Source organism: Corapipo altera, unplaced genomic scaffold (genome assembly GCF_003945725.1).
Source record: "Corapipo altera isolate COAL_440 unplaced genomic scaffold, ASM394572v1 54, whole genome shotgun sequence".
Lineage (NCBI taxonomy): Eukaryota > Metazoa > Chordata > Aves > Passeriformes > Pipridae > Corapipo > Corapipo altera.
The window spans coordinates 8,444,839-8,467,860 of NW_020884902.1; the positions used below are offsets into that span (position 1 = coordinate 8,444,839).

Here is a 23,022-nt window from a genome sequence, read left to right on the forward strand (position 1 = left end):
GCTGATGAAAGGGTGAGTTCTGTAGATAGTACTGGAACAGAAATAGAAAAACTCACTGCACATAAAACACAAAAATTACTGCCTTTTACTAAAAAGGAAGAAGGATGCAAAAGTTTTTCTTTTTTAATGACTTCATTTTATTAGTGACTAGACTTGTATAAAATATGGTCTCTCTCTCAGTAATTTCTTCTTCATGGTCTCTGTTTGATCCAGGGGTATGCTTTTGTAGCCTGTCACATATCAACAATGAAATTTCAGTGCTAAGCAGCCTGGTACATACTGTTGATTACTGTTTGTGGTAAAGACAAGCTTTTAGCAGGGAATATCTACTTGTCCTATACTACCTTGTTTCTTAAAATTAAAATACTCAGTTTGCTATGTGGAAGATGCTCTCAGAGAGTTTCATAACACATTTGGCAATACAGATTTGGAAGAAAATTAGACAAATAATTTTTCCTATAAATAAGTGTAATTAACTATGTTTGAACAGAATTGCTCAGTTTTTTCAGTGCTTAGGCTGAAATTTAAAACCTTTTAATGTTTTGTGAGAGGAGGGAAAAGCAAAGGAGGTAATAAAGATTTTTAAAGCTTAGATAGTTTGTGTTCCTGTATATCCTTTATAATCCACATGGAAGATATTCTTCAAAACAAAAGGTGTAAAACAGTTAGAGTCATGATGCCTCTTGTTCACTTATGAAGCATTCTGCCCTGCAGTACTGGAAAATTTGTTTTATAACTGAAAATCTGAAATTCAAGTGAATTCTAGTTTACATGTTAATCTGTCTTTCTTTGAGCTATGTGAAAACTGGAGAAAAATTAACTGTGTAGTTCTCCAGGTCATTCTGAAACGTCCTTGAAGTGTGTGGGACTTTCTTAGGAGCTGTGATCTGAAGTAGCTGCACTGTGGCTCGTTGTTGAGGGGCTGCCCTGTGTACCACAGTTCTGGGGGCTGGCTGGCTGCAGTCTTGTGTTAGACAGAGGGGATAGCTTGCTATCTGTTAGCATTTTGAAAGGCAGATGAGATGTCAAGTACTTTATAACTGAAAATGTGTTCATCACACATGCTGTTTGTTCTCCACGACTTGTGCTCTTTCAGAAAGGGGGGGGCTAAAGGGAAAGGAAAGGAAAATTCCTTTCATGTAATTGGGACCTAACTGTGACCCAGCCCATTAGTTAGTCTCGATTTGCATCTCTTCCCCCTTGTTGGCTGACATCAGCATTTATTTTTACACTAGCAGTTAGCTTGGTTTGTGGCACATGTGTACTGTTGTGAAGGTAAATATTTACTCATGTAATAAACTCGTTCTTCCCTACCCTCCGACCTTGGCTTAACCTGCCCAGAGCAGCTCTTGCTCTTGCAGACATGATTGGCCTCTCTTATTTACATCACCAGCTCTCTATAGGATGGGCACACACTGTGTAATGGGCTGTACCATGTGCTGCTTGCACTCAGCTACCCAAATGTAACTTTACACCAGGTTGCCATAGGTCAGCTTTCATTCAGTGAGTTAAACTGCCATTTACAAAGCAGTAAAACTTTAACTTTGCTGTGCACGTGCGTACAGTTAATCCATGGTTGAAAGAAGGCTAAAGGTTAAGTGATCTGCCTGGCCTGCAGTGTGGGGCTGTTACTCAAAGAGGAAAGATGAGGCTTCTTCTGGAAGTAACAAGTGAGATGTGCTTAGTAACAAGTGAGATGTGCTTCTTTTCTAATTGAACTTAGCTCTTCGTGCTAAATATCTGCTGAAAAATCACCCAGTCATTTTTGGCCTTCGGAATGTGCACTGCACTGATGTAGACAGTATACCATTTACAAAATGGTATAGTTTTATAAGCATTTTGAAATCCAGCCAATTTTAAATAGAATCATTAAAAAATTCTGTTTGTTACTTATAATAGATACTACTCTAGACTAGTAAAAATATTCACCAAGTATAGGCTCAAAGCCTATCTGTTTTATCTTTTTGGTGGATGTTTTCATTAATAGTGCAGTTGCTGTAACTGCATTACCCATGAGTACAGAACCCCCAACCACAGGGGTTCATAGACCTGGAGCCTTCAAGCTCATTGGAAATATTTTGGGACTGACCATGTGTTCTTCATCTTTTCCTACTGTTCATAAACCTCAAATACTCCAGCTGTTCAAGTCTAAATGAAGTATTTGGTATTTGCACTGCTTAGTCTTTAAGGAAATAGTAAATTTTAGGGTATTTCAGTTATATTTCTTGACACTGGAATAAACCATAGTAGTTCATAGCTACAAAGACATGCAGCTGTTCTTGTGTAACAGTCATATGTGTGACTTCATGGTGTCTGCATTTCTTTTTAAATAATATCTTCTTATCTTTGATAAAAAGAGAAGTAAGTACTTTCCTTGTTTTCCTTGCCTTGTATTTAAGTTTCATTAGTTTGACTTGTCCTCAGGTGGTATTGTCTGGCACCATTAAATTTCAAATGTGACTTGCCGCAGAATTTTTCTCTAAAATGCTGGTTACTCCTTCTTAGTGTTGAGAACATACATATATATAAATGTTAATATCAATAAAATATAAATTTTAATATATAAAATATGTAATATAAACTTAGAGACTATTTTATATATATACTTATATATATTTATATATATATATATAAAATATACCCTGCTTATATATAATATTTGGATATAGTTTATTTATTTTTTATATATGGTGTCTGATTGTTAATTGACTTTTGATCATGTTTTTTGGATAAACTTCACTGTGTATTTTGATCTTTCTCTAGAGACTTTTCCTGTTAAAAGAAAGCAGTGCATTAGAAAATTATGTAGATCTCAGTACCTTAGGTAAATCATGCAAGTAATGCTACCCAGCTTTGTCTTTCTTGATTTTTTTTTTTACTAGTTTTTTTGCTAGGCTCTTAACATTGATATTTAATGTAGCTTTATATTTTTCAGCGTAGCTATCCACTGAAAGGGCAGAAATAAGTCTGCACATCTTGTGTTCGGAATATGTTCAAGAGTTCGTGGAATATGGAAGAGGGATTCTGAAAGTTTGTAGTTTATTTCTATTCTTTTTGATGTTAAGTTTTAGAAGAGAAGGAAGTCTAGAGATGTTACATTTTATGAAATTGTAGCGCATCAGAAGACCTTGGCTATTGATATAATAGTTTCAGAAAACCTCATATTTCTGTATTTGCAGAAATGGTAGTTTGGCCTAAGCTGAAGTGATGCAAGCAAGACTCTTCATGCTGGAGATGGTCAGACATTGGTGCAGGCTGCCTGGAGAGGTGGTGGGGTGTCCATCCACGGAGCTGTTCAGAGCATGGCTGGCCCTGCCTGGAGCAGATGGTTGGACCCTGATGACCTCCTGAGGGACCTTCCAGCTAAGCTGTTCCATGTTTCTTAGGGCCATGGTTTAGTGGTGGACTTGGCAGGGCTAAGTTAATGATTGGACTTGAGCTTAAGTCCATTTTCCAGCCTAAATGATTCTGTGATTCTCTTCTATGGCTCTGTGTCTCTAGCCATTACTTCCCACTAAAGCTTCATGTCATTCCAAGTTCAAGTGAAGGATATTCAGATGGTCTTGACAGTTGTGAAGAGCATTTAAGTCCTGCTGTCTGTTCCTGAAGTTACCAAGTTGTATGTTCATGCTAGGCTAGAAAGCTGGGCTTTTTTTGCCTTTTTTTTTTTCTTCTTTTTTTGTTAAAGCCCTCAGTGTTGGGAAACACTGCAGTGTTTTCTGCCTGGTTTGTAAGCATTTCCATCACTAATATCTTTCTTGGGCTGATGGTGAGGGACAGCCCTCAAGCATGATTAATAGTTTGGGGTTTGGGGAGGCTTGTTCTGTTTCCTGGGGTTTTAGGATGAAAAATTCTCCATTAGCATTGTTTTTAGTTACAAGCATTTCCTCAATACCATCATCTTACTTAAAATAGGTGGTTACTTGAACTTCTGCCTTTCTTCCTCTTTCATCTTACATCAGTGTGCAGGGACAAACTGCAATAGAGGTTTTATTACTGCTTCTTCTTTTTTGGTAGCCATTTATCAAAGACAGCTCTTTGCATCTCCATGTTTGACAGATGTTCCTGTTCTTTTCCTAGAAAAGAGGCATTTCTTCTGAATTTTAGAGAAATTGTGTGGTGTAATACTGCTACAGTATGGTAAGCTGACTTTCCCACTTCATGTCTTCAGGAGCTGTCATGAATCTGAGCAGTCTTACTGAGCACCTGCTTCTTACTGTCTTACTAACAAGTGCACAGAAAATCCTTTGGAATTTCGATTGAGGAGGAGACAACTGGGACTGGGAACTGCAGTTAGCAAGAAGAGGGAGGCAGCAGAGAGTGGAAAGTTGTGGAGGAGCTAAAGATGATATGGAGCCTCCTTAAAGGTCATGGAATCCTTACATGCATACCTAGCAAAGCTGGAATGGCTCTGGCTTGAATAGTGCATGGTCATGCTGATCTTAAAGCCTCTCTAGATGAAAAGCACAAATGAGAAATCTTCTGACATAACCCTTTGGAAGACCAGCAATATCCAGAAAGTCATCATTTTTTCACTTAATTAATTTTCCACAAGCTATCAATCGTAAATACTTAAAGTGTATGCATACTTTGTTGGCAGGTTCATCTAATTACTGAAAATCAGTCACAAGCCATTCAGACTTTTTAGGCACGTGAAGAACTAATATAGTATAATTAAACCACCTACTTAGGATGATAATTTCCAGCATTTTGCCCCCAGGCTAAGTAAACATGTATATTGAAAGGAGTAGTTCTTTTTCTTTTTGGTCCAAAACAATTGTGCTTTAAGATTCAGAAGTGGGTGTTTAGAAGTGTTCTTGTTGATATTTTTTTTTTTTTTTTTTACTCCTGAGATAACTGCGTTTCCACTGCTAAATGCTGCTCCAGCTCATCTTGGCAATTTAGGAATTCCTCACCCTGGCTTTCCTAAGTGAGAGGTCAGACCTGTCTGTCTTCTGTAAGATGGACTTGAAATGGGGAAGGATTTTAGACCTTTAATTGTCTCCTGTGTCACCACGTCCTTTTGAGGTGATACAAAGGGGGCTGTTTGCTGGTTTGTTCTTTTATACTGAGACAACCTGGAAACTCAGGTAGGTTCTCCCTGAGGTTTTGTTTGCTGGGAAGGAAAAATGTCACCTGCACTAACTGGAATGGGAGCCCAGTATTTGACAACACCTGATGAGGGCAGAATCTGTAGGAGGGATGCGTTTGTTCTCTCTGAGCAGTTCACTAGGGACAGACATGAGTCTCCATGTCACATTTTCCGGTCTGATTGTGCGTAACTCTGTTTTACAGAATGGAAACTTTGTCAGGTTCTTTTCATCCCATTGCTGTTCTTTAGGGGATTTTTGAATGGGAAATTGATGGGTGGTAAAAAGGATGAGATTTTTACTTGTAATAACTTGTCAAATTCTGTGTGTTTTGTGTCTTCTTTTTAGTTGTGTTTTTTTTTTTTTAAATGACCACTCTTATAACAGTCTTATTTGCAGAAAGAATATCTATTGTTGTTTTTTTTTTAGCAGTTTGTTGTTTCCTGATTATTCCCCCCGCCCCCTTAGTGGAAGTCTGCAGATGTTAAGAATAATGGAGTGTGCAGTTACAAAGACAAATGGCATTGTGCTCTAACTGTATTGTTTTCTCGTTTTCTTTAGGCCACCGAGGAGGTCTCAAAAAACCTTGTTGCCATGAAAGAAATCTTGTATGGCACAAATGAAAAAGAACCCCAAACAGAAGCTGTGGCACAGCTTGCTCAGGAGCTGTACAACAGTGGTCTTCTTAGTACCCTAGTAGCTGACTTGCAGCTAATTGATTTTGAGGTAAGAAAGGAGGTTTGACATTTCTTACATTCTGTATGTTAGAATTCCTACCACTTAAATTGGTTGAGATATGTTTCTGTCTTCAGCTTTTATTTTCCGGTTATGACAAATCCATTAGAAAGAGAACTCATTGTTCCAAACTGCATAGAAAATTAAGCAACTATAGAATATGAAATCCATAAATTTAGCCATATAAACATGAATTTGGAGTAGATAAAGCTCTAATCCAGTGATACAGGTCTATTAAAATTATGGAATAATTCTTAATTGTTGTGTAACAGAAAGGTTAATCCCTTAACAGTAATACCATAGTGAACACAAACCATAATACTACAAGACATATCTATATTATCATCTTGTTAAATCAAATTACTTGGAAAAGTAAGAGAATTTATATGTTAAGGCTGTTAGTTTTATTAACAGGCCAGTATTTCTCTTCTCTTTTTAGAATTGAATGATGCAACCTTTTTTCTATTTTCCTCATTTTTTTGTGTTTATTAAAAAAAACCCAACAAACCCAAGTTTTTATTGATTAATTCAAAATAGCAATACTTATATTAAAACATATCTCTATACAGACTTTTTCACTACACCACATGGAACAATTTAGCTTCCCAGTGCTATAGTGAAGAATCACCCTGTTTAGTTATATGTACAGTTGGATTTTTCTGTTTTCCCTGAGGTCTCACAAGAAGTGTGTGGTTGTCTAGGAAAGGAGCCAAACCCCATGTATCTCACTCCACAGCCTCGACCATAAAGACCATCCCACTTCAGGTTGCTTAAAAATAGGATTCTTCATAAACAAGTTGCTCACAATGCAAACACAACAGTTTGAAGTCCTATTGTAGTTTGACATTCCAAAAACAATGGCTTTCTTCCCAATTCTTTCTTCTCTCCCCTCCACCCCACCCATAACTCCCTCTGATTTGTGTTTAATTTTAATACAGTGGTATTTTTTCCCTGTCCACACAACTGTTTATACCAAACATAAAACATTCAAGTTGTTAAATAAGCAAGGAGACCTGGGAAAGCTGAGAGGAAATGCTGAAATGTGATGGCCTTTAATTGCTGAGGAAAGGAAATCATGAAACATCATCTGGATTCTGCTGACCTCTATAGATTTGTATCAGCTTGGTGTTTACCCAGCCCAGTTATGAGCAAAGGAAACCTTCATTATCTCCTGGTAATGAGGAATGAAAACAATATGTGCAGGCTTGTTCTCATTAAGGAGAACTGTGCTTTGTATTCTAAGGGGACTTAAAAAGATGGTGAGTTGTTTCCTGCTTGTGGACGTTGTGTTGCTTTGTTACACGAGGATATGACGGTTCCCCCTTGAGAGAGAAAAGTCACTCATGCTGCTTTCTAGGCTGGACTTAGCCTGCTTTGTGAGGATGGGATCTGGCAGACTGTCCAGCTGTTGTTGTTACCTGGAATTAATGTCAACACACCTGTGCTCCAGATGTGCTCCAGCTGTCACAAAGTCAGTCAGGTGTTGGCTTTGATATCCCACATCTCTGTGGTTATGAGTTTGCTGCATTTGAAATGGTTTCTCCATTACTGATGGAAATACACGTTTGATTTTCTGTTGGTTTTTAAACTTCAAGAGTAGGTCTTGAATTTTTTCCTTCTTTCCACTGCAACCTGAGGTCATTCAGTGATAAACTAAACTTTTTTTTTTTTCCCAACAACTTCACTAATTTCTGAAGAAGGTTTCCTTGTAGAACAGGAAGAGACAGCTAATTAATAGACAGGGACTGTTCACTCTTGTCTCTTAAACTGTCTCAAATGTATTTTAATCTGAATTGGTATGGTAAAAATGCCCAGAAAAGTAACATGTAAAAACTGGAAAAGTAACAGATTTCATGTTTTAATGAACAATCTGTGACTGTCCAGCCTGTGCTGTATGTATGTAAAGGCCTGTTTAAAATTATGCCCTTCTCTGGAAGTCTGTTTTCCAGGTAAAGCAGTCAACCCAACCATCTACTAACCAGTCTTACAAACTTACCAGTTATCTCCTGGCTGATCTGCACTAGTGTGTCTGTAGAAGAGATGGTATCTCTTGTGGAATTAGGGGGGTTTTTTTGTTTGTTTTTGTTTTTTTAAATGAAGAAAGAAAAAGCCAAACCCAAAAATACCTTCTGCTAAGGGAGGCTGAATCCTTGTGCCGGTAGGACAATAGAGGCACAGTGTCCCTCTCACCTCTCGCAGCCCTGACGGTTGGCACAGGGTTTGGTGCCCTCGTTAGGCCATGAGGTCACTTAGCAATGCATCCCTCTGGGATTGCTGTGTACCACCAGCAGCTCAATTATATGCATAGTAAGGAAATGCTGTTCTTGCTGGGGAATCCAAAGCAAACTGTGAGATCCAGCGCAGAACTGGCGGCGTTAGTGAATGGTGGTTGATGACTGAATTATGTGGAGTTTGAGTGAAGCGATTTCTAGGAACGCAGCTCTGCTCATTTCAGAACAAAGAGTTCTGGTGTTGCTTTGGGCTGGCTTTCAATGGAATTGTAATTGAGAAAACAGCGTTTACAAACAATCCCTTATATCCTGAAAACAACACTAACAAAACTGTGGCAATTCACAAAACATGCCCTTTGTAAAACTACAGTGCTCCTACATTTTTATAAACATAAACATTTCATTTTTTTCTCATGCAGCCTGCTTGACATTGATTAGAAGACAGAAATAATTTTAAATAATTGCTGTTGTTTTTAAAATTCCTGCTAGTTAAATATGCCCTGCATTTACTCAAAAGCTTCCTGGTGTTACTCAGGAGATTTCTAGTACAGTTAGAGCCTGTCAAGAAACATTATATACATATGGGGTTTGTTTATAACATATAGAGAACCTTTAGGTGGAGTTGCTTAACAGGCCTTTATTTGCAAGTCCAAGCTTAGTACAAGTTTGCCTAGTCTTTTTCTGGATTAGATCTGATAACACATAATCTTGAAGGTGTCTTTGTTTCCATCCAAAATGGACAGTTAATTGCAGAAATCTGGCTTTTAAATGATGCATGTGAGTGACAGTGAAAAGTACTTATATTTATAATCAGCTTTTTGTTAGATGTCTGTGCCAGTTTGTCATCTTTACCTGTTGTCTGACAGAAGAAATAAATAGGAGATGTGTGTGTATATATATTCAACAAAGAACATTCTCAGCTCCTTTTATGGTCTTGGTGCTATCCTTGTACATTTTTTTTTTTAGTATAATCTCTACTGAATTCCAGCATCCTGGTCTTTTTTATACTTCTTTTATGCATTGAAAAATGTGAGACTTGCATTTTAGGTCAGTGGATGATTCCTGTGTGTGTGGTTTTTTTATTTATTTATTTACTTACTTATTTTCATAAGTTATAGTTCTGAGCTGGATGTTAACACTGAAGTTGGAAATGCTCTGCATACTCTTAATGGTGGCATTATGTGCTCCTAGATAAGGGAAGAGGATAATGGAATATTGAAGAAACACACTTTCAGGCAAGAGCACAGTTAAAAACTGCTATGTTATTAGCAAAACCAAGTATAGAATAAGCCCAGAAGATTGATGCTACATAGAAGTATCTGATGAAACATCAACTGGCTTTACTTCTTGGTGTAAATTACCCATGGTGTGGCTGCAATGTGATGTAATGTTTTGAGTGCTTTGGCATATTTGAGATGGGCATAAAGAAACATAATATTAAATCTGTTTAAGATCAGAGTGTGGAGGCTGACTGAACTACAGAACTCAGTACAACTGCATGAGGTGATGACAATGTTCAATGTTAACGTTCCTGGCGGACTTCAGTATTGTGTGTTTAACTGCCAATGTTTTTGACAGGGCAAGAAAGATGTTGCTCAAATTTTCAACAACATTCTCAGAAGACAAATTGGTACAAGGACTCCCACAGTTGAATACATCTGCACTCAACAGAATATATTATTCATGCTATTAAAAGGGTATGTGCACTGTGGAGCATAAATATGCTTTCACATGAAGTAAGGAGTTTTTAAATTCATAGAGAAGTAGAGAGTTCTGACATGATTGTTCTTCTTTTGCAATATGCTTGGGTTTTTTTAATTTTATTTTTTTCTTGGTGTTGAGGTCTGTAATTCCCCTAAGTAAAGGAAAATTTGAGTAATAAATCACCAGCAATCTACTTTTGCGTGAAATATAACTGAAAATTGAGAACTGTTAGTAATCTAAAATATTCTTACTGGGGTAATCAGACATTTTCCTTCTGTATAGTATTTGAGCCTGTTTAAACTATTCCCTTGTGAATTTATCAAGAGTGGAAGACTGGGGTTTTTTTTCCTTTTAACCACTGTAATTTCTAGTTTGCTGGCTTATCCCCTGGCCTTAGTTTGGTCTTAGACTTTTTATTCAGTGATTTATATTCCTGTAGAGACACAAACACATCAACTCAGACTTGACCAAACAAATAATTTGGAGCATATTGTGCATGCCAGATGGCTGCTTCATTTTCTGTTCTTGTATTATTGGGTGTGCTGGATATTCTTACATTATCTTATGTTCTGGGTGTTGGAGGGTCGTGCCATACTGAATATGGGCATGTAGAGCTGTGGTTCTCAAAACATGAACGCAGGTGTTGTTAATATATTTGTATTAAAATAGGATTTTTTAAAAATTTGGGAATGTGCTCTCTTAATTTCAGAAGGAATTGCTCACATTTCTAATAGCATTAAGATAGTTCTGAAAATTGCAATTCCAGTGCGTTATTTTGGGATAGAAAAGTTCATCAAAGGTTACTACACGATTTTAAAAGTGCAGCTATTTGAAGTAGTTTTATAATTACCAAACCATATGACCATAAGATCTACACTTGTCTGCCAGAGGGCCTGCTTTGGGTTTTTTTCCCCCTGCATTGCAGCCCTAATTTTGAGGTAAGGCGTGATTTAAATGTTAGAGGGGCAAAAATATTAATTGTGGCATAAGACAAAAGAAATTAGTGATTCAGTACTTCTTCAAAATAATTTACAAAAGAAGGCAACAACATTTGAGGTGCAGAGAGAGAAAACTGCTTTCTCAGCATGTTCTCATTGCTGTGTGAGTCAGTGAGGGATGTAACAAATTCCTGCTCACTTTTAGTCTGTGTTGTCACCCTTCAGAGAGCTTTATTCCCACAGGGATTGTTGGAACTCATTTTCATAAGTCAGAATGTTTGAAATTAGCATTTAGCTTTAGCAGCTTAGATGTTACATCTGGTTACATCCAACTGAGACAGATTTATGTAAATTTATACTGTTGGATAAGTTGCAAAAAGTTCAGTAGGTTTCAAATCTCCATGAATGGGAAAGTATTGCACCATTTTACATGAAAATTATTTTATAAGGCAATGTTTTTGTATGATAATATAGATAATACTCAGTATGCACAATGATACTTTGCTCCTGAATTATTCTGGTGAATTTTAATTACCTTCCAATGGTGTAGGATGAAGGATTCTTTAGGTGGGAGGCAGGAAGGTGTATAAGAGTCTGTGACTGCTCCAGAGGCTTGAACCCCACAATGTGTAGAGCAGCCAGTGATGCTGGAAAGTGGTTTAATGAACGAGGAGGTGTGAATTTGTGTCCAGTATGATTGATCCTTCCTGGTTATATGGATCGTTTTGTGTAAATTGCTGTCATGTTTGGGCAAGTAGCTTTCAAGACAGAAATAATTTACTGCTCTTCCAGATGTCTACAATCCTACCAATATGGAACAAGAAAATTGATTTTGAGAACAGAGAAAACATATTTGTTTAGTCTTGTTTCTCAGTTTGTGAAATTCATTTGAATTGGCTGTAATTTGCCATGTAATGGGCAATTATTTCAGTAATATTTTGTAGCAATATTTAAAAATTGAGTCCAGTGCAGAAAAATAAGTACCTCTAACTTTTGAGGTTTTGTTTACTTGATAGTATTAAAAACTGTAATTTGCAGTGTGGTGTTGCACTACTAACTTGTGAAAGCATTTATAAAAAGTCTTTGGGTTGTTTTGGGTTTTTTTATAGGTACGAATCTCCAGAAATTGCTCTAAATTGTGGAATAATGCTTAGGGAATGCATCCGGCATGAACCACTTGCTAAAATAATCTTGTGGTCAGAACAATTCTACGATTTCTTCAGATACGTGGAGATGTCAACGTTTGACATCGCTTCCGATGCATTTGCCACGTTCAAGGTAATTCACTGACAGCCTTGGAATTATTATTTCTGTAGTTCTCTTTGTGAACCCAGGTGCTCTGTGTGATTTTCCTGGGCAAAACAGGCCTTGGGAGAGGGGCAAAAATAAGGTGTGATGCAAATGGTGGGCTGGACATTGCTCTTCCTTATTTCTCAGAATGCAAGACATGCCTTTAAATATATATATACCATGTTCCCCCAAATTTTGTTCTAGAGAGTAAGATGTAAACTATCCTGCATTACCTGAATATGTGTGCCCTTCCATGCCAGGGGCTTTAAATCTGTGTCTGCAACTCCTCAACTGAGCAAACTCCTTTTCATTCTGTTATAACCCTGAGTATATTTGATACTGTTGCTTTGTCTGGGAAAATTTTCTGTTGCCCTAAAACATTGAGTTATGGGAGTATTAGCATAATATTCATCAACATTAAATAGTAGGTCTTAACCTTGGTTGTGTGTAGTTATGTGCAGAGCACAGCCTTGATCCATAATAGCACTCTTCAGTGATAATTCCACAGTCCATTTATCTGTGAGTTAAAGTAACACATCACAGATCTTTCCTAAGTGATGCCAAGATCCTTAGCAGTGTCCAGGTAATTGCATTCAAGTCTTAAATCTCTTAATTTAATGAAACAGCAAAATTTTCTATTGAATGCCATATATGTACTCACTGTTTAATGTGAATGTCTATGTACTGTATAAATATTTCAGTTAAAATATTGGGTTTGTGCTTTTTTGCAGGATTTGCTTACAAGACACAAGTTGTTAAGTGCAGAATTTTTGGAACAGCATTACGATAGGGTGAGCAGATCTGTTTCAGTATTTAGAATTCTCTAGCGCTGCACATCTTCTTTGAAGAAATTGGTGGTTTCACTCCTTGTTTAGTAAACTTCCACATAATATTAAAACAATTGAACTTGCAGTAATTTCTGCAAAACAGTAAAATTTAGATCACGACCCTGTTGTTGAATGTAGAAAGGGATAAAAGGAGGAGAAGGCAACGGGAATCTTGTTCTTTGGGCGCTCGACCTGATTTCTTCGGTAGAGGGAGCCCTTGCCTTTCCCCTGACACCAAGGAATCCAGGATATCCCTCTCCCTGCTGCTGGGAGTGCGGGAATTACGGGTGTCCAGTGCCAGGAGCTGTCACAGAACGGCCTTAAAGATCGTCTGGTTCCACTCCCCACCCCTGCCATTGGCAAGGCATGTGACACTAGACCAGGTTGCTCCAACCTGGCCTTGAACACTTCCAGGGATGGGGCAGCCACAGCTTCTCTGGGCAACCTATTTCTGTTACAGTTTAAGAAATAATAAGGTAACTACTTCCACTACATTGAAATCTAAACGTTAAAGGCTCCTAAAAGAGCAAATATATATTTTTTTAAAGCATATACAGTGTTTTAATAATAGTGACTTACAGGAACCTATTGAGATTTCAGATTTTGTTTATGTTTTTGTTAGGGATTGGCATCTCCTCTACTTTGTTACAATAATTTAGAAGAAGAGTGACTATGACACTTGGAAAAGTCCTAACCCTTCTCTTTATTCTGTGTTTAGTTCTTCAGTGAATATGAGAAGTTACTTCATTCAGAAAACTATGTGACAAAGAGACAGTCACTTAAGGTAAGGCAATTTTATTTTCTTATTAAATGGAAAGTAAGAGAAAGCTTTTAATTTCCAGATGAGTTGACTTTATTTGAAATGGCTTATGTAACTGCCTTCAATAGTGTTTGTTTTAATTCTTCTTACATGTGAATTCTTGGGATCAACTAGTTTTTTTTTTAGTCCAGTCCTTTTGTTATTTAGTGTCCAGCACAGACCTAAGTTATTTCTCTCCCTATGAAGAAATGGCTCTTCAAGTATCTTTATTTTTGTTGGGTTTTTTCACTTTGACAAATCTGGACACATTTAAATAATTTTTAAACAAAGATTGACAAGATGTACCTAGAGCAATACTAATCTTACATTCAAGTGGGTAAGCAATAGGGAATGTAAATGCAATACAGAACTTGTAGCAAAGGTGATCCTTGTGGGGAATATCCTTTTAATCCCCTTTGGACAAAGAACGTAGCCAAAGGAATGTAAATATTTCTCATTTGAAGTACTAACCTGTTTAGGTTTTGAGTTATGTTTTTTTAAGGCATTGCTACTGTTGCTGAATAACTTCTGTGTAAGTGAAAGTAATGAAGTCATGGGAAAAAAAGAATGAAAGACTTTTCTTTCATTTTCATTTCCTAACAAGGGGGGAGCAAAGGTGATTTTTCACTTTCCGAGAAGAAGGAGAAACTGCATAATTTAAATAAGAGGAAAATGCACCCTACACTTTTGAAATTTGGGACCCTGGAGTTCTGTTGTTACTGTATTTACAGCCCAGTGTCAGCTGCTTAGGGTGTTTGAAAGCACTTATGAAAAAGTTGATTCTTATGTCCAGTGTTAGTAATTTTTCCATCTGGGCTTGTTTTCTCCCTTTAGCTTCTTGGTGAATTGTTATTGGACAGACACAACTTCACAATTATGACAAAATACATCAGTAAACCTGAAAATCTCAAACTAATGATGAACCTTCTACGAGACAAGAGTCGTAACATTCAGTTTGAGGCCTTCCATGTGTTTAAGGTATGTTTAAAAACCCTACCCTGAAACAAAAAACCACGAGAATCCAACCAGAAGTTGTTTCATTAAGTAAACTATTTAGCTGAGCCTCACTGGAGCTTATCTTAATGACTGCTAAGTGATTAAAGAGAGTGCTGATATTTGCCTTATTATGATCCATCTTTACCAAGATATCTTGGTGTCTTTTGAAAACTATTTAGAAACTACTCGGGGAGTTCCATATGATTGTCACTCTGATCTCTCTTAGAAAATTTTGGAATAAAGAAGGATGAAGTGCAGTTAAGAGGAGGAGGAGTACATGATTTAATACAGGCTCATGAAGCACTCTGGAGTTCAGAAGTGTTTTTATCATACTGCATGATCTTTGAAGAACAGCAGTATTTTAGTCAGGTCACCTACATTTCAAAGCCTGTAATGTAATTTGCACATTATAACAGATGCCTTCTGACTTTGCAGCAGACAAGCAGCTAAGAGTTATAACTTGAGATCTAGAACTTTGTAGTGAACTGTGAGATACCATCTGATGCTGTAAATGATATGAAACCATGCATTTGCTATAGAATTTAACCATGGTTCAGTGGTTTCTGCAGAGGGTATTGTGGTTGGTCACCTCCCACAGACTGAATTGACTTGGTGCTGGTGTTCAGCTTATGTCCTGATGAAAACAGGAGTGATTTTATTTTAAAACTTGCATATACTCCATTATTTTTTTCTGGATATCCAGTAGGATACTGGAGTAATTAAAATGTAATTTTAAGTTGTGGTCATCAATATTTTGTTGGATAGCTTTGTTTTTTAACTTTTTTAACTGTTTCTCACTATTGTACTCAATGCCTTTTATTTTCTTGCAGGTGTTTGTAGCCAATCCTAACAAGACACAGCCTATATTAGACATCCTTCTAAAGAACCAGACCAAACTTATTGAGTTCCTCAGCAAGTTTCAGAATGACAGGACCGAGGATGAACAATTTAATGATGAGAAGACCTATTTAGTTAAACAGATCAGGGATTTGAAGAGACCAGCACAGCAAGAAGCTTAATCTCCAATAAACCTTTAAAATATTAAACCCAAATTCAGCATTTGCTGTTAGATATTCAGCATCAGGCACTCTTATCGATTCATGAGGAACATTACTGCTAATCTGCTGTTCAGTGAACGGTTTTTGTTTTTCTCTTTTCATTTTTAGTCCAAGTTGAGAAACGTAGCTGCTGCTTTCTTGCACAATGTGGACTTTCTTGATATTTGTGTCATTTCAGAATTCAAAGACACTGCTTGTTTTAGGAGTCCTGAAAAGAAAGATTCTAGGTTCGTGAAAGCAAACATATAGATACTAGTTTGGCTTAGGAGAGAAGGTATTAATGTAGTTAAGTAACAGGTTGCATGCTTGCAAATCTGAACAAATCTGTATGTTTGCACTTACCTTGTTTGAGATAATGAGCACAATGTGACCTGTGCATACCTGGCACCATAGTATAAGATTATATGCCTTGATTAAAAAAAAAAATGTGCAGTGCTTTATTTGTAATCAAAGGGGAAATGTATCTAAGATGTGAGCTTATTGGGATAAACAGTTGTCTTGCAAATAAACTGATATTGAAACTTAGCAACTTTTAAAAGAGTGAAATCTCGAGGTTCATAAGGAAAATGTATATATGCCTTTCACTGCTTTATAGAATTTTTTTTTGACATGATTTGATTTTTTTTGAGACTTGACTTGTAAACTTGGAAATATGTTCTAAGGGTTTTTGTTAATTTTACTTTAAAGGTATTTCAGACAGTAGACCTAGCAGTGACATTTTGCATTTCATTTCAACAATGCTTGCTGGTTTCTTTTGTATATAACTCCTAGGCTGCTCATTTCTTTAAAATATGATTTAATTTGTACAGCAGAGGAATGTTATTGTATTAGTCTGTAACTATTACCTAATATTGAGTTTTGCAAAATGAATGCTCATGTGTAATTGAATACTTCAGATCACATGGAAATGCTGATTTAACAATCTTAAGTACTGCAGCATTTGAAAGAAAAAAAAACTCAAACCCAAACAAATCCTTTGTATTCACTCATCTAATGGGGTGCCATCAATTAGGGTAGGCTGAAATAGAGAACTGGAACCCTTTATACTACATTCTTACTGGATAATATTGGCCTTATTTAATTAAACTAGCATTGTACTCACCCGCTCTGCAAATGGCAAAGATTATGCTAAATGAATATTGATCCCTCTTACTTCTGGGGAGCCTGCAGTGCGTCATTTCTTTCTTACAGTATATAACTCAGTACAATAGTTGTGTAAGTGAATGATTTAATCCCCTCCAACTTCAAGAAACAATTTCATAGGTGTCCTAGGATAACAAAATGACTTAATTTTCTTGATTTTGTTCTTTAATGTTGCAAACTATCAGTATAAAAACCAGAAAACCCAACTGATTTTGCACCATGTTTTTGTTACTGTGACCATACAAAAGGAATCTACTAAATATAGCTAAATGATGTTATTAAAATTGTATCTATCCATCATATAGTAACTCTAAGATCACAACCAAGCAAACTTACGGATTGGGGTCTGAAAGTTCAAATTCTGCATGACTGAGTGATTGTGAATGCTCTAGAAAATGTTTGTTGCTTCCTGTCCTCTTCCCATTGAAAATCCTTTGCAATCAGTGATGTTTGAGCTGATCTGAAAGCCTTCACAAGGGAAGTCCGAGAGCTCCAGAAAACTGAGTGTTTTCACTCAGTTGTTTAAAATTGCTCTTAACATTATAATTGGTCTTTTGAAAGGTTCTTAACATTTCCTTTGCAAACCAAATCATTTTGCCTACAGGAAAGAAAACAGCTTACTGTTCCTGGAAATCACAGGCATTGAGGTGGTATTGTAGTTCAGTACTAACAGTCTACTATATTTTGGTTTATCATAGCTGAGTGGAGGAAAACATTATTTGCCAAGTTACTCACCATAAACATGTAAGGCTTCCTCTTTAGAAAGACGTAGATGTGCTAAAGATTTATATATGTCAAGAAGTGAAAACATTTGGACTGGGGTAGAGGTTACTCTATATTACGCCTTGGAATCAACGGCTATGGTGACTTTTTTAATATGTGGAAACATTTGAATGTTGGCTTTTGAAAAGAAGTTGTATTTAAATTAAAGCTCCTTTGACGTGCTCTTCGTATTAAAAAAACTTGTTCTGGAAGTGGTTTCTTATCTGCTTGAAGGCTTAAGGGTATTACTAAAAGATATTTAAATGCGAGCGGTTTTTCGTTTGGCTTTCTTTTTTTTTTTTTTTTTTTTTTAAAGTAAGAGATGTATACAATTGTAATTCTATTTCCACGGTAGCATTTCATTTCTCCTGAGGAAAATGCGTTTCGTATCCAAAAAAAATCTGGCTGGCCCCATAATTTAAATTAAAATAAAATTTTGAAGAAAAATGTGTGTTCTTTACTGTGTTACCGAAGAGGATGAGTTTCTTGTGGGGGTGTGTCAGTTCTCCTTTATTACCTTAGAGTGGCTCAGCTTTTTCCCTTTTTAAATGTGAAATCACTTTAAATCATGAAAAACTCTGGCTTGACAAACATTTTTAAGGAAATAGGAAAAGGTGCTGTATTAGGGATGTAATCAATTGTTGGTAGCCTCTCTTGCCTGTTTGTAATATTATTTCCTAATTCTATTTCTTTTTGGTATGACCAAGGGAAAAGAGAGGAGGTGCTATTTTCTCCATCATGCCCAGAGACAGCACCTGATAGGGTTAGTGGAAGCAATTCCTTGATAAGTTTTGGCCCTTCACTTTTCTCTAATTTTCAGGAGCTGAAAGTGTTTGCAGTTGGTAACTCTTTCCTTAGGACATCCCATGGTCTCTGTGCCTTTGAAGCTGTCTCTACACAGGTAACACCCCAAGTTATGAAGTGTGGCAAACATCAGGAGAGGCTGTTATGTTTTAAACAGTGTTCAGGAGCTTTTGATGCACTTTCTTTAGATGGCTTTTTTTAGCAAAATTACTGAAAAAAACCCAGTTTCCCTTCAGGAACATAATTACCTCAAAATATTTGATCTTTGATACCCCCTACAAGAGGCTGCACCTGTGTGAACCTCTGTAGAAAATCTAAGGATTTCTCTTCCTCACTGGCAGTAAAATCACAAGTGAGACAGGGAAGGAAGAATTTACACTTGCAGTCAGACAAAGTGCAAATTTTAACTAAGAGTGGTCAGGTTGGGTACTTGTCTGGGTGTTTGAAATGGCCCTGGTGGGAGGAGGCATGGGGAATGCAGGGAGATGTTGCCCTGACTTCTTAAAATTTGTTTTCCTCACAGAGGTGACCAGCCAGACCTGCCTTACAAGCTGCCATCTCTAAGAATGCCAGTAGGAGTTGTCCTTGGAGCCTGTGGGAGCAGGTTGTGGACAAAGCTGCTTTCAGTAAGTTTTCTTCTGTTGGTGGCATCTCAAGTCATTCCTAGCAGGCAACTTCATCAGTTTTCCTTTTTGCTGCTACCCCATTTTCCCCCCATCATTCTGGACCTTTGCTGGCTGCTGTGTTGAATTATTTCCCTGTCTGTGTTGCTTTCTCTCCCATGGTTGTTCACTCGAGCTGGTGCCATCTTGTTGGGTGCAGTGCCTTTATTTTCTGTCATCTTTGTGCTTATTTCTGCAAAGGTTTTGGCCTTTGCAAGGCTGTTTTAAGTGCTGTTTCTTGTCACCATAATGTAATTCAAGTTGATGGTTAGTATCATAATGAGGAAAAAGTTATCCTGTTCTTTTGCGTGTTACCTCTTCAAATCAGTGTTCAGCTTAATCTGAGCACACTGAACTTGTGAAGAGTTGTTTCTGGCATATGGCATCTGTATTTACAAGTGTATTTGGGCAGATCCAGTTTAAATCCCCTGTGACTGGAGACAGATCAAAACATCCAAAAAAAAAGTCAAAATATGGGAAAAAGTTGAGAGAGAGCAGAGGGCAACATCAATATATTGCATTCTTTGAAGGAAATTGGCTGTTTCGTGGGAGAAGAACAATGGAGAGAGAGCGTTTGCAAGAATATGGAGTGACAGGACAATGGGGAATGGCTTTAAACTGACAGAGGGCAGGTTTAGATTAGATATTAGGAAGAAATTCTTCCCTATGAGGGTGGTGAGGCCCTGGAACAGCTTGCCCAGAGAAACTATAGATGCCCCATCCCTGGAAGTTTCCAAGGCCAAGTTGGATGGACCTTTGAGCAACCTGGGATAGTGGAAGGGGGTAGGAATGGGATGATCTTTAAGGTCCCTTCCAACCCAAACCATTCAATGATTCTGTGTTCTGCTTCCTATTTTAAAATATTTGTTGACTCATCTCTATTTAAAAAAACACCACCACAACCCCCCAAGTTATACAGCCAACATATAATCTTTGCTAAGGGTATTGTATTCACAACAGAAAATAAAAGGCAAGCTCTTTAGAGGGCTCACGTTGGAGATTCTGATTCACACAACACAGGTAAGGATATTTTATTTCCTTGCTCAGAAATGCCCTGGCCAGAACTGACTTTCTGCTGCTTTCCATAAAGAGACCTTTCAGGCTAAAGGTTTTCTATTGCAGGAGGGTTTTCCAGCTCTCTTGTAGTGGGGCTGTGTGTAACTCCAGTGTGCAGGATTACATCCACCAAGGAGAGTGTCACATGGCTGGAAGTGACAGAGGTCTTAGGTGTTCCCAATGATGGTAACACTGAAGAATTTATCAAGAGGGAGTGTTTGGAGTGAAGGAAAATAAACAGCATGCTGTAATACATATGTAATATATATATAGTTTAGATATGTTTTAAGAGAGGTGGATCTGTTTGGAAAAAAACAAGATAAATCACTACAACTGGAGTTGTCTGTTCTTCTTGCCTAAAATTAAATCAACCAGTAGATGTTTTTCCATTTCTTCCCTTGCAAACTCCTAGTACTGAGCTGTCATCGAGGATCCCATTAAGAGTTCTTGATTCTTCCTCTTGTGGCAGCTTTTAGGAATGCCTCACATCCCACCAAGGAGAAACCAGGGTGATAAAAATGTGAGTGTTGCTTAACAAGGTTCTGTTAGTAAAACATGTTGAACTGAGTTTATTATTGCATAATGTTACTCAGAGACTTGCAGGAAGGATTTATTTGCATTTATTTGAGCAAAAAACAAGAATAATTATTTTTTTAGGGCTGTTTTGACAAGTTTAAGAATGTTGTGTATTCTAACATTAATAAATAAGGTTTGAAACTATAATTCAAGGCATCTAAATAAGGGATGCAGTATGTGTTGTACAGTGTTTAAACAGCTGAGGTGTGAGCCAGCCAAGCTTTTGGCCTCAGGTCTTTAGCAACCTCACCACATTGTATGGAATTAAAAGAAAAAGTGTCACTTAAGAGAAATCAGACTGTAACACAGGCTTCTGGGGATCTAGACAGGCTGAGAAATACAGACTGGAGAGACTAAAAGGTGAAAAGGTTCACCTGGCTGTAAAACTTGAGATGCAGCAGCTGAATTTCCTCATCTACTTCTATCTCTGGAATTAAAGAGTGCTGGGTCAAGCCAACTAATATCCAAATTATATGAAAATAGCATTTAAGGATTTACAATAATATTACATTTTAAAAGCATTTTTTCCCTAAAAATTGTTTTTGAAAGGAGTAGGAGAACAATCCCACAAACCAACCCAGTGTATGGGCAGAGCTGGGTTTTCATGTTTCTTCAGGCTTTTAGAGCAGTAGGGAAGTCATATAGGCTGAAGTCTGTGATGGCACACATGCTGCATGTTTGAGAGCACTTACAACACACAGACATGCAGGTCAGGGCTGAATCTTGGTTGTAAGTCATATCAGAGTGATGTTCTAGAAAGAAAAAAAACTAAAATAGATAAATCTAACATAGCAGGAATAGTTACAGACCTACAGAGAAGTGTAAGATGAGTTCACTGGAGCTTGTGAATAGCTTGTAAATATCTGTTATGGAAGTTAAAAGATGAATTTTTTTGCCATACTAGGTTGTAGGCCATCAGAGTGCAGTACATGTAATATGGTACACACTAAGCAGACAGGCTTGGAATTTTGGCTTCAGCTTATCTAATATAAGAAACAGATACTTTACAAGGAACAAAGCATGAAAGAGCTGTGACAGGCAGTGGCTGAAAGTATTCTTGGTGTTATTTGGGAAGCAGGAACCCTGCTCTTCCATCACTAATGCCAGCCTTCCTTTTTTTTGTTCACCAAGTTTGGGTGAAACGTGCAGGTGGAAGAGGAGCGACATGGTGACAAAAATGCAAACAGTAAAATATCACACGAGTCATTCCTTACTGCTACTTTGCAATTTTAAAAATGTTGCCCCTTTATGTCTTTGATACGAGAATAACCTCAAAGCTGGCATTGGGGTAATTTAAACTTTTGTACAGAAACTTTTAAAAGAGCTTTAAGTTACAAGTTCATCTCTTTTAGCCGAATGTTTCTTCTGAGCTATGCTTTTTCTTTCAGCCTTGACTGATGTAAACTAAATTTCCCCTGACTACACACTGCATGTTGGTAATTAGTAGCACATGACTGTGATGCCCAGTTGGTGTTGAAGTTTGTGGTGTGCTCTGGTGTAAGGTTCATGTGGAACAATGCAAGTAGGCTAAATTCACGTGTACAGTGAGTTACTGTCAGTTTTAGACATCCCAGTTTCCAAAATGAAGTCCCTCTTTTACTAATAAAGATGCAAAAACCCAGGAATTATTAATAATTATATTGATGCGTTGTCTGATGTTGACTGATATCTCTTCACAGTGAGCAGTGAACTGCAGGCTAGTTTTGAAAAGTATCTGCCAGGCAGGTAATAGCCAAGGTGACATATTATCGTGTGGCTTGTGGTTTTGGCTCATTTCTGCAGCTGTACAGGCCCTTGTGCCAGCTCCTGGGAGGAGAGTGCTGGCACTGCTGCTGGCACAGCTGCCTCTGGCTGTGCAGGCAGCTTTCTGCAGTCTCCTGTCTGCCCTGGCTCTTCCCTCATCCCACAGACTTCTTAAAACCTCCAGGAAAAGGAACATGGAGCAGGATAGGGCAGTGAAGCAAAGGTTCAGGAAAGATCCAGTTCTGCAGCAGAGCTGTCAGCATTCTTGTGACACAGCACTGCTGTGTGAACAGCAGTTTTGTGTTACCTGTCTTTGGCTCAGGTAGCCATGTGTAGTCAGCCTCAGGAGCTGAACTGTTTCTGCTCTGGGGATAGGATGGTTTAAATCTTCTTTATCTCTTCTGGTGCTCCCACTCCTTGCTTCTGAACTTCCAAGTCCATAAAGGATATTTTTTGCAGCTCTGTTTTCTGTTAATCTCTCTCTTACTGAGTCTTCTTCTACACTTAAAAACTCCTGATCCTCTTGGCAAATCACTTCTTTCTACTCTTGCCCTTTGCCTTTTCAGCTCTTTTTCCAAGGGGCTCTTTCGTATATTTAGGGAAATATT

The 23,022-nt window shown here is 37.6% G+C and overlaps 1 protein-coding gene across 3 annotated transcripts in view; it reads left to right on the forward strand.

The window, feature by feature from the left end:
* Nucleotides 1-15,656, forward strand: part of CAB39 (calcium binding protein 39) — a 39,425-nt gene extending 23,769 nt beyond the window's left edge. Inside the window, exons 1-8 of one of the 3 annotated variants that reach the window (XM_027650634.1) lie at nucleotides 1,542-1,670; nucleotides 5,652-5,816; nucleotides 9,635-9,753; nucleotides 11,808-11,976; nucleotides 12,720-12,779; nucleotides 13,534-13,599; nucleotides 14,449-14,592; nucleotides 15,441-15,656. In XM_027650634.1, the coding sequence (XP_027506435.1) occupies nucleotides 5,685-5,816; nucleotides 9,635-9,753; nucleotides 11,808-11,976; nucleotides 12,720-12,779; nucleotides 13,534-13,599; nucleotides 14,449-14,592; nucleotides 15,441-15,629 (879 nt within the window). In that variant the 5' untranslated portion in view covers nucleotides 1,542-1,670; nucleotides 5,652-5,684 and the 3' untranslated portion in view covers nucleotides 15,630-15,656. Of the gene's footprint in view, nucleotides 1-1,541; nucleotides 1,671-4,088; nucleotides 4,141-5,651; nucleotides 5,817-9,634; nucleotides 9,754-11,807; nucleotides 11,977-12,719; nucleotides 12,780-13,533; nucleotides 13,600-14,448; nucleotides 14,593-15,440 lie in introns of those variants that run through there. The other 2 variants (XM_027650633.1, XM_027650632.1) reach the window with 2 other exon arrangements.
* The last annotated feature ends 7,366 nt before the right edge of the window (nucleotides 15,657-23,022 follow it).